We start from the raw sequence: 15,835 nt of genomic DNA, 5'->3' as shown, positions 1-15,835 counted from the left end.
GGCCTCAACAGCCTTTGCCCCAGTGTCCGTGTGCAGTGGAGTTTGTCAAAATGGGCTCTAAGCTTCATTTCCTGAGCTCGTTTAGAATCATACTGCTCCACTATGCCTAAATATGAAAGACACAACTTAGCAAAGAGTGGCTTCAGAGACTGTAACATTAAAAACTCTTAAATTAAAAAGGAACACTGGTAAATTTCCCATTTTGAATTTCTATACTGGGTGGAAAAGTGGGTACTAACATATGGTACCCACTCAGTATGAAGAAGCAGAAAGTAGGGGGAGCAGCGTATGGAGCAGGTCAGGTAGGGGGCAGGATATTTTGAGTTGCAATAGATTGCAGGAACTATAAGGTTTAAGCAATGAATCACACACAATTCTAATGAGATTGCTGTTACATAAACTGTGCTGAGAAAGCACAGGCTCTGCCAAGAAAAAGCAAACCATTGTCGAATTTAATATGATTCAGCTACCTAAATATAACAGAAAATCCACCAGGGTTTAGCAATAATCCTGGAGCTAACGGCCACCTTCAGAACCTGGAGATGGGGATCTTTTCATTTAAGGTTGGCACTCTGAGCTACCAGCATATAAAATCACCCAAATACCAGATGTTTGTGGAATCCTTGTTTCAACTACTGCAGTCTGAGCTCTAAGGATATCAAAGGAGAGGATATCTCTGTCTGAGTGGACTACATTAAGCACCCTCTCTTCTGACTTTCTTCCCTCTGCAAACAAGGTTGTGGCAAAGATGGATGAGACACAGTCCTTTCTGTTTTGTCATCTGGAGATGCTTTCTTAGCTGAGTTACAGGCATGTGCTCAAGATGGCAAAATACTCCCTTAAAATTTTCAGTCCAATTGACCAGCCATTACATAAGGCAGTGAAGTAGTCAATTTTCTTTACTCTAACACACTGGGCTCTTGATTAAGGCAAACTGGAGTAAGTGACTGGCATAACTAATAAAAGGTTCCTCATCAAATATATGGACCCAGAACTTCTTGAATTTCCAGGAAGCCAGTGTTAAGTTGATTAAATCAATGTTTATATATGGTTAGGAAGTTACCAAAGCACCCGCCCAAGACCACAGAGAGTAACGGAAACATTTTAATATTGGTTGGGCAAAGATGGCAGGAAGGAAGAAACTATATAAGCAGTAATGAAATGGAACAATCCCTCAATATCATGTATAAATTATGGCATATTTTTTCTGGAGAATTAGTCATGGTTTCTTCCGAAGTATATACTGAGCCTCAAGTATGGGCAATGGTAATGCTGGTTGTTAGACAACACAAAGATAACTCGGGTCACATCTGGGCTCTGACACCAGGTTCTGCCACTTATTCACTCTGTCAGCTTAGGTAAGGCTGTTATCCTGTCGGGACTATAGTCCCTCTCATCCCTGTAAAATGGGATAACAATAGTACCTGTTCACAGGTTGCTATGAGGACTGAATTAGATGAAGTACATAAAGCACATAGCAAAAAGCTAGGCATATGCTATTTGATAAATACAAGTCATTACTGTTCATTAGATTCTGTCCTCACAATCTCTGTTTAGCCTGAATATACTCTATATGGCCACTGCTTCCCTCAGCCTCAAGATACAGGTAAGTCAGCATCAGGCTGTTAATAATTGGGGAAAAAAACAGAAAAGGAAAGTAACTTTCTCAAGGCTGTGGCCTAGTGCTTCCCTAGCCAGGTAGCTGCCCCTTGCTCTTCTAAAAGGAATGAGACACTTACCAGCTCTCCAAAGTGCTTCATGGCATACTCCAACACCCCAGCAGCTGCCTCTGGCTGCTGCAGCTTATTATTAATGCTGGGAAAACAAAAGGAAGCGGAGGTTATACTCAACATGTCGGAGGGTGAGAAGGGCAGGGTCGCTTGTGGGCAGATGGCTCACCAGCATGTTGGGGACAACGTCTTACAGAAGCAGAAAGAACATCAGTTACCTATTATATTACCACTGTGGCCTGATAATTTCATCTTGACCTCACACTCCTTATCTTGAAGGGGCCACATCTGGTGGACAGGAGGCCTCACCTGCCTGGGGCCCTTCCTCCAAGCAGCAGACTGACTGGTTTCCTCTCTGATATCAGACGTCAGGCAGCACGCGTCTGTTTTTGAACTAAGAAACCCTGGCTCCAGAACCATCCCAACCAACACAACAGATGAGGTACCTCTGAACTTTTAGCTTTTATGTCTCAATGATAAGAATAACCAAAACAAATAGAAACCATCAGGCTCTGTGGGAGACACAGAAGTGGCCCTGAGGCTGGGTCATCCACGTCAATGACAGAGAACCCTGGGGCCTATGGCTGTGCAGCTGTCTCAACTGCTCACTGATGAGGTCCATGTCTTTCAAATCCAGATGCCCCCTTAGTCCCTCTCGCAAGACCGTGCTCTGCCTCTGAAGCAGGCTGTGAAGGGACCACATCCCAAGGCACTTGCCTGGTCTCTGGTGGAGAAATGTTTTTCATAACCACACACAATGCTGCTGATGTCATCCTAAGGGCAGTTGGGGCTGGAGGACTGTAACTATATTGGGGCAACTAGGCAGAAAAGCTGGAAGGCTTGCCGCCTGGAGTTGGTTCATCAGAGAGGCTGTGAAGACATCCTGAAATGGAGAGGAGCTGCAAGGCTCAGTCCCTAGTTCCAACAGGGAGGTAAAGAGCAGCTAACCCTACACTAAACATGAGCCTGAGTTATGGGAAGGAAGGAAAAGAGAGAGGGAGCAGGCCTGAGAAAACTATAGGATAATAATGACCGTGTCTGTTCACAGGTAGGGAGCAAAATGTGACAGACCAGCTTGGGAGTCCAGACTGGTTTAACAAGCTAGGATCTAATTTACTGCCCTAAGGACAAACTGTCTACTGGACTCAAATTAATTTTTAAGTGGTTTTGGGAAATTCCAGGATGTGGGTTCAACGTGGTAATATGGCAAGAGATTGGTGTTATAAAATACTATTTTTAAAAATTCAAATTCCACCACATTTCTTCCAATAAAACTGAGAGGTAACTGCCCAGAAATCTGATGAACTAGAAAAGTTAACATTTGTGAAAGTAATAATCGAATGCCTCATGTTTGCAAATCACATCTCAAACAATCTTTCCAATCTATTGCTCCTCTGACCTCATGCATCCCTGAGAGAGTGGGTAGGGAAGGGTATTATTAGGCCTGTTTTACTCCTGGGGAGACAGAGGCCTGGGAGGGCAGTGACTTTCCCCAAGGCCCACATGAACGGGGACAGTCTCCATACAACCTGAAGCAATCTTACTGTCTCCTTCACGGCATTCTTTAGGGAATCAAATGAAATAATGGATATGAAATTAAGCATATAAACAGGTTCTTATATGTGCTTCTTCCTTCATCTGTTTTAGTCCAAGGATAGAAGCTTCTGGAATCTTACTTATATGTTTGAGTACAGAAAAAACATATGTCTAATGTTCAGACTTTTATTTTTTTTTTGGGGGGGGGGCTCCAAAATCACTGCAGATGGTGACTGAAATTAAAAGACGCTTACTCCTTGGAAGAAAAGTTATGACCAACCTAGATAGCATATTCAAAAGCAGAGACATTACTTTGCCAACAAAGGCCCGTCTAGTCAAAGCTATGGTTTTTCCTGTGGTCATGTATGGATGTGAGAGTTGGACTGTGAAGAAAGCTGAGCATCGAAGAATTGATGCTTTTGAACTGTGGTGTTGGAGAAGACTCTTGAGAGTCCCTTGGACTTCAAGGAGATCCAACCAGTCCATTCTGAAGGAGATCAGCCCTGGGATTTCTTTGGAAGGAATGATGCTAAAGCTGAAACTCCAGTACTTTGGCCACCTCATGTGAAGAGTTGACTCACTGGAAAAGACTGATGCTGGGAGGGATTGGGGGCAGGAGGAGAAGGGGACGACAGAGGATGAGATGGCTGGATGGCATCACTGACTCAATGGACATGAGTCTGAGTGAACTCCGGGAGATGGTGATGGACAGGGAGGCCTGGTGTGCTGCAATTCATGGGGTTGCAAAGAGTCGGACACAACTGAGCGACTGAACTGAACTGAACTGAATGTTCAGACTTGAGCCAGCACTAGGCAACCATCCATGCAAGTTCCATCTTGAACAGGACTATTCGAGTGGGCTCCAAGCTCAAGGTCCAGGCTCTGCAACCAGAGGTGAAAGTAGCTGTACAGACGCCCTTCTCCTTTACTTACAGGAGGAGACGGGTCACCTTGTGTGGAATCTACTGCACAGACTCTTTGGCGCTTCTGAGCGGGTCCCAAGCAAAGCACTGAACCTGAATGTTTTCCATAGCTTTCTGCTGCAGGATTCAGAAATATTTTTAATTTCAAAGTGATGCTGTAATGTCATGGTTTTCTTTAGGCAGCCCTGTGAGAGTTCAAAGCTGAGAATGAAAATCTGAGTCCGAAGGGACTCCCTCCACTGCATGCTCACTGTCAGGCAGTTTCCTATTCCTCTTGGCCTCAAAAGTCAAGTTCTTAACTTTGTTCTCACTTATGTGGGGCTGTGCAAACTGTATTAGTAATCAATACTACTGGGTATATATATTTGTGATCATCTAATTCCTTGAGCCCAAGTAAAGATTTGGCAGTATAAGAAGACAGGAAATAAGAAATCCAGTATATATTCTACATATTACTTATGATATATTATACTGGGCTTCTCTGGTAGCTCAGACGATAAAGAATCTGCCTGCAATGTGGGAGACCCATGTTCAATAGCTAGGTTGAGAAGATCCCCTGGAGAAATGAATGGCTACCCACTCCAGTATTCTTGCCTGGAGAATCCCATGGACAGAGGAGCCTGGCGGGCTACAGTCCATAGAGTCACAAAGAGTCAGACACGACTGAGCGATTAACACTTTCATACTGAAATATGTAATATATCATATGTAACTATCTATAATGATATAGTCTATATACTACTTTGAGTCCTAATGTGGACTACTGGGATGGCCCTGGTAGGAATATAAAGTATTTTGATGAGAAAGATACGGAAAGTGTTCTTTGCCTGAACCAAAAAAAGTTAACTCTAAGAATCAGACATAAAAAGCCCAGGAGTTCTAAGAACTGTCTTCCAATCTCATGTTCTGGAACATATTCTATTTTCAAGATCAATTTATAAACATTACCAAAACTCGCCTTCCTCTGGGATAAAGCAACAAAAACAAAAGCAAGCGAAAGCCATTTCCCCCTTCACTCTCCTACTCATTATACATAAAAAGGAGAATTTTACAAGAAACTGATCAAAATCAGGAAGTTGTAGAGACCTCAGAGGAGAAATACAGATTTTACCTTACTATTGCAATGACTTTGACCTACCTCCTCTAAGGACAGACCAACATAGCTTTGCAAATGTGACAAGAAAACTCATCACATGGCCCCAACTCCTTTAAGAGCAAGTTCAAATAAGACACCTGTATAGTACTTCCCACTTGAGTATGTGTGGAGGCAGGTGAGGATGCAGACAGAGCCCTGTGGGAAGGAGAGGGGTTGGGCTCATTGAGGACTTACTGACCAGCCCTCCATCAATGGTCAGGAAAACTGGGCATACAGCTTGCCATGCAAGCTAAGCTCTTGTCCAACCGTAAGGACAGTCACTGAAAAACGACAACTTTGACTAAATGGACTAAAACATACCCATGAAAAAGGAGCGTGAGCAGAGAAAAAGGGTCCCTTTGATAAATTAAGTTCTGGTTTGAGGACCCGAAAGAAAGGAGACCGTATGCACCTACAGTCAACTGTTCAGAGAGGAGAGATTTCAAGTTAACTGGCTGTTCTCTCCCTGTTAATTTTCTCCTGTTTGCATTCTTCTTTCCCACAGAACTTTCTCCCTAATGCACCTCTCTCTTCTTTTCCCCCCAGGGAGTCTTCCACATGTGCCTGCAAGGCTGCTGGAGGACACAAGTGCAGGGCTGAGGATCTGTAGATTCTCTCAGTGCTTCAGAGAGTCCGCCACCTTATTTAAGATCTTAACTTTTTATCCCTCCTCCACGGCTTCTGGCACTTCATCATGTGAGGCCAAGGATTTTAGCAACAACAAGATACCTAAATTTACTGAGAGCTCTGTAGGTGCCAGGCACTGTGCTGACTACTGCTGATCCATGATCTCTTAACCCTACGAAGTAGACACTACTATTAACATTTCCATTTTGCATAGAAAGAAGCTGTAGCCCCGAGGGCTATCCTTTCACTTCAAAACTGTACGTTTAAAAGGATCTCAAGTAATAACTAAGGGTACAGCTCTGCAGGAGGAGGAAAGTGTGTCAGCTGTCTACTCCCCGCATCAGTGGGCACCAAGCAAGTATATGTGAAGTAAGTGACTGAAAGCAGGGAACAGATGGAAGCAGGGCAAGGACGTCTCCATGAGCTAATTCCACATGCAATTCACCATACAGGACAGGAGCCCTACTGCACTTCACTTTAGCCTCCTCACTCATACTGTGGTTGACACCCTGCTCTGACCCCTAAGCTGCCATTCCCTAGTTTTGTTTTGTTTTTTTTTTTGGCTGCATCACCTACCCTCTGGGATCTTAGTTCCCCAAGGAGGGATTGAACCCGAGCCCTCTGGAAGCTGAAGTCGTAACCACTGGACTGCCAGGGAAGTCCCTCCCATTCCCTATTTTTGATTTCCCTTCAGAAGCCACTGCCTCCATGCCTCCCAGGAGGACAGTCCCCATGCAGCCACAGCGGATTTTTCTGGGGCGCTTGTTTGAGGCTGCCAGGCATACAGACAGAGTCCAGGCTGTGAAGTGGGGCATAAGTAAGCCGGACAGTCCCCATGCAGCCACAGCGGATTTTTCTGGGGCGCTTGTTTGAGGCTGCCAGGCATACAGACAGAGTCCAGGCTGTGAAGTGGGGCATAAGTAAGCCTCCACGGAAATGCAGCAGTTCCCAGCTACTAAGTCCCCTGTTGCCTGCCTACTTGGGTGACACAAGACCATCCTTTGAGATACTCCCTGTTGAAACTCAGATGTGCTTTTATGACACTGAAGGGAGAGACAGTATGTGTGACTCACGTGCAGAGATCACCTTTGCTCAGAAGTCCCCCTGATGAGGAGCTCTCATTTACGGGGCAGCTGGGAGTCTTCCACAGCCTGTTCTATAAACGTTCCCGTGTGTACCCTGGAGTCTTTCCCTATTAACGCTGGAGGCTTATAAAGGGCAAACTGTTCAAAGCTTAGCCCAACAGCAGAGGAATGCTTAACGACACAAACCAGACCTCACTGACGCTGGTTGGGCTGACAAACAAGTTTAGAGAGAGGGAAGCTTCGACAGTAATATGCCCACAACAACATAGAGATGACAGTCGACCACAGGGCCTATCTCCTCTCCATGCCCACTGAGGCCAGAAGGCTAAGATGGCTTAGCTGCTGTCTTCAGCATCAGTGTCGTGGTATATTTATATTTTACTTCATATCCCAGTGAGAAAAACCAGTTGAGGTTTCATATAGTTGCGAATCTATACAGCAAACAGAAGCTGCCTACCCACAGAATAAAACGCTGAGCCCACAAATGAACCTGGTGTTAGAAATACAATGAAGACAGGAAAACTCAATGAATTAGGATGTCAAGAAGGGAAAAGGCAATTATTCAGACATATTCACTCATTCATGCCCACCTCCCCTCTCCTATTCCAAGATTTAATTTTTATTAAAGGAAGCTGAGTTGAAGAGCTTGAAACTGGGAAAATTCACAAGTGAGGGAAGCACTTTCTAGAATTGAGTCAAATTAACAATAAGAAATGGCCTCATTGTCTTCTATACTACACAGATTACCCCAGGCATCTTTTCTTCACTATCTGAAAATCTCTTTCCAAATGTAGGGAAAGTGTGTAAGCGAGCAAGGAGCTCAGGCATGAGGGAGCTTCTCACTGCCTTGGTGGGTTTCCTGTCAAGAGTGATGGATGAGAAGCGAGTGCTCGGTGCAGGGCCTGTCTGCTTTCCCATGACTCTCCCTTTTGAGCTCTTCCTCAGGGCTTTCCACAGGCAAGTGGCGACCAGTATCACTGAGGATGCTCCTGAACAAAGGGTAGATCATGAACTGCTCCAGGTTCTAACCCCAACTTGTTAGCAAACCAATAGGGGGGTCGCTGGCTCACCATCCAAATGCCATTCCTACCACTGGAAGGGAAACCTGAGGAACTCTATCGTCTCCTAAGTCACTGTTCCACAGGCTTCTGGACTGACGTCAAATCCAAAATCCTCTGGCCTGGGAATTCCTCCCGGTAGAGTTCATTTGGTCATCGACCCCATCTCTCAGCCTTGGTGACCTTTGGCTACTAAGAGCAAAGTGACGCAGGCGCACTCAACACTAGCCGGAACCCACAGCAAAGCCAGTCACACGAGGAGCGTCTGCAGTGGCATCTGGGGGACTACTCAGGCTTCCTGGTGCTCCTGTCAGGAATTTATGAGAATGTCATGCACTGGCTTCCCAAATGGCTCTGGGCCTTCTCTCTCCTGTCTATTTCTAGTGCAGACTACCGTCTGCATTTTATTTGGTTTCCTGTCAAGGAAGAATTCTCTGAATTCCCTCAGTGCTGGGCTGGTGACACGCAACACAGTTGACAAGGGACCTCGGCAGGTCTCGCTGAGGAGTTCGTGACCAGCCAAGTTGTGAGGCCAGTGGGACCCATTTTACGCTGAATCAAGCTGTATCTTTCTTATTTCTCTCTTAGAACCAGTAGCTGCTTCAGACCATCCCTGTCACTTTTTCTAGCACCAAGATTCATCTCTGTGTCCAATGGGTGATTAGAAACACAACTGCTTGATTCCTGTACAGAGTCAGGAAGATCCAGGGTTTGTCGGGCCCTGCTATTATCATGAGGCAGCTCCCTGGGGCTCTGGGGAGCTCAAGGGGATGACAGTGCCTTTTTGAGCAGGACAGCAGTGAAGACAGAAGGCAAGGTAAGAACGTCTAAAATGCACGCCAGAGAAAGGCAGTGGGGCAGCTAAAAAGCAGGTGGCAGGGAGAGCAGAGGGAACCGGCAGGCGTTACAGTTCCCTCACTTAAAGTCACAGTCAGGTTGTGAAGATAGCACCCAGGATCTGGCAGGTCAAACTTTCCTTTCTTGCTCCAAGAACTTAGGAAAAGTAACTTTACTTCTCTTCTAAACATTAAAAAAGTGGAGGCTGGCCTTGTTAGAAGGTTTCAAAGCTGGGACATTTGGTGTCCCTGGAACTCTTGGGGGCCTAAGGCACGAAGACAAAAAGAATGTGATACAAGAGAGGTGGGCTGCCTCGGCATCAAATGGGCTCCTGACGCCTTACCCCAGAGTGGATTAAGGGTGAAGAGTTCTGACTTGTCTCCACTTTTTCCTTTGTCTGGTCACGGTATAAGTGACATGTCTGTCATAGTACCTAGAAGACTTGCCAGATCTGTATGTGAGAAAGTGGGACCTTAAAAATAAAAAAGACAGGACTTCTCTTTTGGCCCAGTGGTTAAGAATCCATCTATTTGGATAACAGTATGGTGATTTCTTTAAAAAAAAAAAAAACAACTAAGAAGAAAACTACCATATGACCCAGCAATCCCACGACTGGGCATACACCCTGAGAAAATCATAACTGAAAAAGACAGATGCACCCCAGTGTTCACTGCAGCACTATTTACAGCAGCCAAGGGATGGAAGCAACCTAGATGTCTGTAACAGATGAGTGGATAAAGAGGTTGTGGTACATATATACAATGGAATATTACTCAGCCATAGAAAGGAATGAATTTGAGTCAGTTCTAGTGAGGTGGATGAACTTAGAGCCTGTTATACAGAGTGAAGTAAGTCAGAAAAACAACTATCATGTATTAATGCATATATATGGAATCTAGAAAACTGGTACTGATGAACACATCTGCAGGATAGGAACAGAGACTCAGACACAGAGAAGAGACTTACAGACACAGCAGGGGCAGGAGAGGGTGGGATGAATTGAGAGTAGCATTAAAATATATACATTACTATAATGTAAAATAGATAGCTAATGGGAAGTTGCTGTATAACACAGGGAGCTCAACCCAGAGCTGTGTGACAACCAAGAGGGCTGGGATGAGGTGGGAGGGAGTTTCAAGAGGAAGGGTTCATATGTATACCTATGGCTGATTCATGCTGATGTATGGCAGAAACCAAATAACAGTATAAAGCAATTATCCCCCAATTAAAAAAATAAATAAATTTGAAGGAAACAAAAGAGAATCCACCTACCAATGCAGGGGGCACAGGTTTGGTCCCTGGTCCAGGGAGAGTCCACATGCCTCGGGGCAACCAAGCCCGGGTACCACATCTGCTGAGCCTGTGCACCACCACAAGAGAAGCTGCCTCGATGAGAAGCCTGCATACTGCAACTAGAGTAGTGCCTGTTCTCCACAACTGGGGAAAGCCCGTGCACAGCCAAAAATGAAAAGCAAAAAGAATTTAGAAGACAGAAGCTAACAAGTGCAGATTAGGGAAAGGAGAGAAAAAAATTCCTATCTTTTCAATTCTGGTGCATATGTGCTAAATTGCTTCAGTTGTGTCTGGCTCTTCCATGGGCTCTATGTAGCCCACCAGCCTCCTCTATCCATGGGATTCTCCAGGCAAGAATATTGGAGTGCGTTGCCGTGCCCTCCTCCAGGGGATCTTCCCAACCCAGAGATTGAACCCACGTCTCTTACATCTCCTGCATTGGTAGATGGGTTCTACGTCACTAGCATCACCTGGAAAGCCCCTTTCAATACTGGTAGCGGGAGGTGTGTGTGTGTGTGTCTGTGTCTGTGTATATATATATAAGACATTTTTTAATTTAAAAAATTGGAGTGGGAGTTCACGATATCAAAATGATACTTTTGCCTATGTATATTCTGTATAAATGCATATTTTAGACATAGTGCTAGTCAGAGTGATGATATAGTACTGTATTCTGCTTTTTTACATGACACAGGCATTTCCCACTTTATCCGGAGCCTTCACAAAAACTTTTTAACAGCTGTGTAAGAAAATGTCCTGCGCTGGATCTTATGTCTAAACCAGTCTCTTGGGCACACCCTTGTGGCCGGGTGAGAGCAGCACTAGCTAAGCCACCAAGGTGTGGCAGGAGCTCACAGGGGATTCGTCCTGCAGATGTCTGTAGGCTTGCCCCTGGGAATCAGAGCAGCCACCCAGAGGATGGACACAGGGTCCAGCAATAAGCTGGACAAGCTGTCCCATTTCACTCATCACTTCCAGCACCCCCTGGCTGGATAAACGGGGCCTAAATGCCCTAGCACAACCAGCATGAGGCACTGAGAAGCCGCAGAGCCCTGGAGTGTCAAAGCACACGATTTGTGCTGGCCAGGTTTGCAACCCAGGGGCCTGTCAGAGGCGTGTTGTAAAAATGATGAATGGCTGTCACATTTCCAAGGCTCTGGCTGATTTAGGGAGCCACTGGCAGGCACATCACTCCCAGCGTGTCAGCCAGTTAATTACTTCCAACTTTATCTTTCTTGTCAACACTTCTTGACAAATTGGCCATTATCTTTTTATTCTACAACAATGAGCACTGCTTCTTTTCTGGTGAGGCCTGGAGGATTTTCTCCTCCTTTCTGCTTCTTCATATCCAGAATGAAATGAAGAGATCTGAGAGAGAACATTAGGGAGAAGAAGCTGTCAGGGAAACAGAACAAAGTGGGGAGGGTTGACAGACGGAACCCAAAACTTATTTTCAACTACTTTGACTCAAAATAGAGGAGATATTTTGGGTAAAAATCCATCCTGATTTCTTGGCTGCTGCGTGTCCAAGAGCTCTGACTCAGGCTATTATGTGGATGAAGTTGGGAAACAAAAATTAAATGAGCTGGCATCCAGGGACTTGGCAGCTCTGAACTCTCCTCACTTATAACTGTGTAAGGAGATGTGCCCTGGCCCTGTGCTCTGGTAGAGTGAGGCCACACTGTAGAAATACTGATGCCCGTTCTAGAATCGGGAAAAGGAAAATATGCCTACCTTCCTGGTAAGGAAGAGCTGACAGATGAGGACTACAACACACTAACTGAATCATCAAGATTTACAGCCAGTGAGATGTCCAAAAGAAGCTCGAGAGACCAATGGTGTCATCACTGACACTTTTCACTGTCACTGGGACAAACTGTCAGAGACGGCCATGGGGCACCCACTGTATTTCATCAGTTCTAAGATGCACTCTTAACATTTCTGAAATCATGATACAGCTTATGATTCAAGGTTTCAGAGTACCATGACCCAGCTTAATTGCCAGTAGTCTGCCCCTCATCATACAGGTACATAAAAATCAGAAGCACCTTTGCTAACTCACCATAAGAGTGGTCCCTTTAAATCTCTAGCCATTCCTGGGGATGAGCTAGATGCAGTGGAAGGGCAGAGGTTAACTACTAACCAACAGCAAGCTTTTCATTGTGTTCATGGGGTTGCTGAAGCTGAAGCTCCAATACTTTGGCCACCTGATGGGAAGAGCCGACTCACTTGAAAAGACCCTGATCCTGGGAAAGGTTGAGGGCAGGAGAAGGGGGTGACAGAGGATGAGATGGTTAGATGGCATCACTGACTCAACGGACATGAGTTTGAGCAAACTCTGGGAGATAGTGAAGGGTGGGGAAACCTGGCCTGCTTAAGTCCACAGGGTCACAAAGAGTCGGACACAACTTAGTGACTGAGTAACAACAGCAGCAGCACGCTGTGCCCTTTAGAATGGTCGTGGGTGCAATGGAAGACTCTCTGTCTTTCTGGTCAGCTCTGGGAGAAACACCAGATCTCTGCCCTTTGTATAGCTCCTCACTGACAGCCAGCTTTCTGTACTGAAAGCAGTTTTCCTTGGAGTTTGTAAGATGCTCTACAGAGGCAAGCTGTTGTAAAGTGAACCTGTAAGAAGTCTTCAGAGTGGCCAGAAATAAATTTAAGCTCTACTGGTGACTGGTGAGGGACCTGGCCTCTTGGGTAACGGCTGGATGTAAGGGCATTAAAGAAAAAGATGGGTTGAGAAAGAAAGATACAATCTGTACTCGTGCTCTGCCTACACTAGGGTTTCCTTCGTCTGCCCCCTCTTTGCTGCCTGGAGCTTTTCTACAGGGTACAGATTCCTAGAGGAACACTGGCACTTCTGAAGGCAGCATGAATCCAGACATTTGGAATGTGTTTTTACCAAGAAGAGAGGAGCTTTGAGCAAATCCTCACCCCCTGGACAGAGTGTATTCTCTTCCAGCAGAGGTGCGGGAAAGAGAACAAGACTGTACCTTTTCAGGAAGCCAGGAAACAACTGTAAAGGCTAGGCTCATGCTTCCAAGCAACACGACAGACACCTTGGGAACACGTGTTTAGAGTTAAGACAGAGTGGGCTTGTTTGTCATCCAGCCTCTCGTCTGTAGGCTGTAAAGCCCAGTCACCCTCACCGTTAACTGGTTGCTCAGGCACAAACTGGCTCAATTTCTTTAACATTCTCAGAGAGTTACAGGCCATTTCCCGTTAGTGCTGCCTAAGTCAGGGAAGCTAAGGCCCAGCCAAGGGGACACTTCTCAGTCCCTGGGCAACTGCGCGTGGACTTGCCATCTCGTCCTGCACCCTGGCTGGGATCTGTCTCTGGTGAAGGGTGATTTTCTACAATTACAAGGTAATGTGCGTGTGATTACTCTTTGGAAACAAACAAGATCTGTTAGGTTCCTGGATTAATTATGGGGAACACAGCTGCTCAGATATACGACATGTTACTTTCTCCTTCACATGAACCTCTGCGTGTGGCCCCTTAGGCTGTGATGAGGGTTAACTGACAGGCCAAAGCAGGGTCAGGCTATTGCATATGCCGTTCACATAGGCCTTCAGAATATACAGGAGAGGGGAAATCCCTACCCCAAATGCTCTGAGGCCCTCTCACTCATCTTCATATGTAACAAAAGAGGTTGCCACTGTTTGCTTTAGTCTCGAACTCTTTTGTGATCCTACAGACAGTAGCCCGCCACTCTCCTCTGTCCATGGAATTTTCTAGGCAAGAATACTGGAGTGGGTTGCCATTTCCTTCTCTGGGGAATCTTCCCCACCCAGGGATCGAAACTGTGTCTCCTGTATTGGCAGGCAGATTCTTGACCACTGAGCCACTGGGGGTGAGATGTGAATCCATGATTTCGAGAGATACAAAGTTATACAGTAAAGATGCTACTTTAAGTTATTGGTTAAAAAAGAAGAAGCCTGAACCAAATGATCCCAACTCTTCCAGTTCTCACTTTCTTTGATTCTATAACTAAAACCTATGGAAGAAAATGTTAAAGCAGGAGAGAAGACAATGCCCTGCAATGAAGAACTCACCATGATGAAGACTGGCAATGACCATGGAGAGAGAGACTAAGCCTCCACAACACATGCTTATTTATCGGGAGACAATCTTCTTCTGGGAAGTCATTCTTACAATTGGCAAGTATCTCTTTTGTCCCAGCCTTTGTGCTAAGTGCTGGATGCTAGATCTACTGTGGTAGATAAACCAGGGCAGGTCTCTGCTTTCACAGAGCTTACAGGTCAGGGAAGTAGATAAGCAAAATGCAAATGGAAATAGGTAAGCACCTGAAGAAGACAACGCACAAAGACGGAAAATAGATTTAAGTGGGCAGGGAGGTTTTTCTGATGAAATGATAATCCATCACCTAAATTAATACTACTTCAGATTTGCTAGATACGGACTATGTGTCAGACACAATTCAAAGTGTTTTATAGCTCATATAACTCAATAACAAAAAAACAAACAACCCAATTGAAAAATGGGCAGGAGACTTAAATAGAAATTTCTCCAAAGAAGACATACAGTGGCCAACAGGCACATGAAAAGATGCTCATTATTGCTGATTATTAGAGAAATGCAAGTCAAAACTACAACAGAGTGCCACCTCACACCAGTCAGAATGGCCATCATTAAAAAATCTACAAATAAAAAATGCTAGGGAGTGTTTGGAGAAAAGGGAACCCTCTCACACTGTTAGTGGGAAAGTAAATTGGTAAAGCCACCATGGAAAACAGTACGGAGGCTCCTCAAAAAACTAAAAATAGAGCTGCTATTTGATCCAGCAACCCCACTCCTGGGCATATATCCAGATGAAACTATAATTTGAAAAGATACAAGCACCGCTATGTTCATAGCACCACTATGCACAATAGCCAAGACATGGAAATAACCTAAACGTCTATCAACAAAGGAATGAATAAAGAATACATGTAATAGTGCATGCAATGGAATATTACTCAACCATAAAAGGGGATGGAATAACGCCGCCTGCAGCAACATGGGTGGACCTAGAGATGACCACACTAAGGGAAGTAAGAAGTCGCTCCATCATGTCCAACTCTTTGTGACCCATGGACTGTAGCTTGCCAGGCTCCTCTGTCCATGGAATTTTCCAGACAAGAATACTGGAGTGGGTTGCTATTTCCTTCTCTTAGAGGATCTTCCTGACCCAAGGATTGAACCTGGGTCTCCTGCACTGCAGACAGTCTCTTTACCATCTGAGCCACCATGGAAGCCCCAAGGAAAGTAAGAAAGAGAAATACAAATACAATATGATAACATGTATATATGGAATCTAAAATACAACACACATAAGTGGAAACAGACTCACAGACATAGAGAACAGACTTGTGGCTGCCAAGGGGAGGTTCTGGGGAAGGGAAAGATTGGGAGATTGGGAGTAGCAGATGCAACCTATTACATATGGGATGGATAAACGAGGTTCTACTGTATAGCACAGGGAGTGAGTGAAAGTCACTCAGTCGTGTCTAACTCCTTGCGACCCCCATGGACAACACAGTCCCTGGAATTCTCCAGGCCAGCATACTGGAGTGGGTAGCCTCTCCCTTCTCCAGGGGATCTTCC

General features: G+C 45.2%; 1 protein-coding gene across 1 annotated transcript in view; it reads right to left on the bottom strand.

Moving 5' to 3' along the window:
* MTOR (mechanistic target of rapamycin kinase) overlaps nt 1-15,835 on the bottom strand; it is a 123,707-nt gene that overhangs the window by 38,819 nt on the left and 69,053 nt on the right. The window contains exon 29 of the mRNA XM_002694043.7: nt 1,740-1,815. Within this exon, the coding sequence (XP_002694089.2) occupies nt 1,740-1,815 (76 nt within the window). The remainder of the gene's footprint in view (nt 1-1,739; nt 1,816-15,835) is intronic.

The sequence above is a fragment of the Bos taurus genome, chromosome 16, assembly GCF_002263795.3.
Source record: "Bos taurus isolate L1 Dominette 01449 registration number 42190680 breed Hereford chromosome 16, ARS-UCD2.0, whole genome shotgun sequence".
NCBI classification, from domain to species: Eukaryota; Metazoa; Chordata; class Mammalia; order Artiodactyla; family Bovidae; genus Bos; species Bos taurus.
This window is presented reverse-complemented; position numbering and strand designations above follow the sequence as displayed.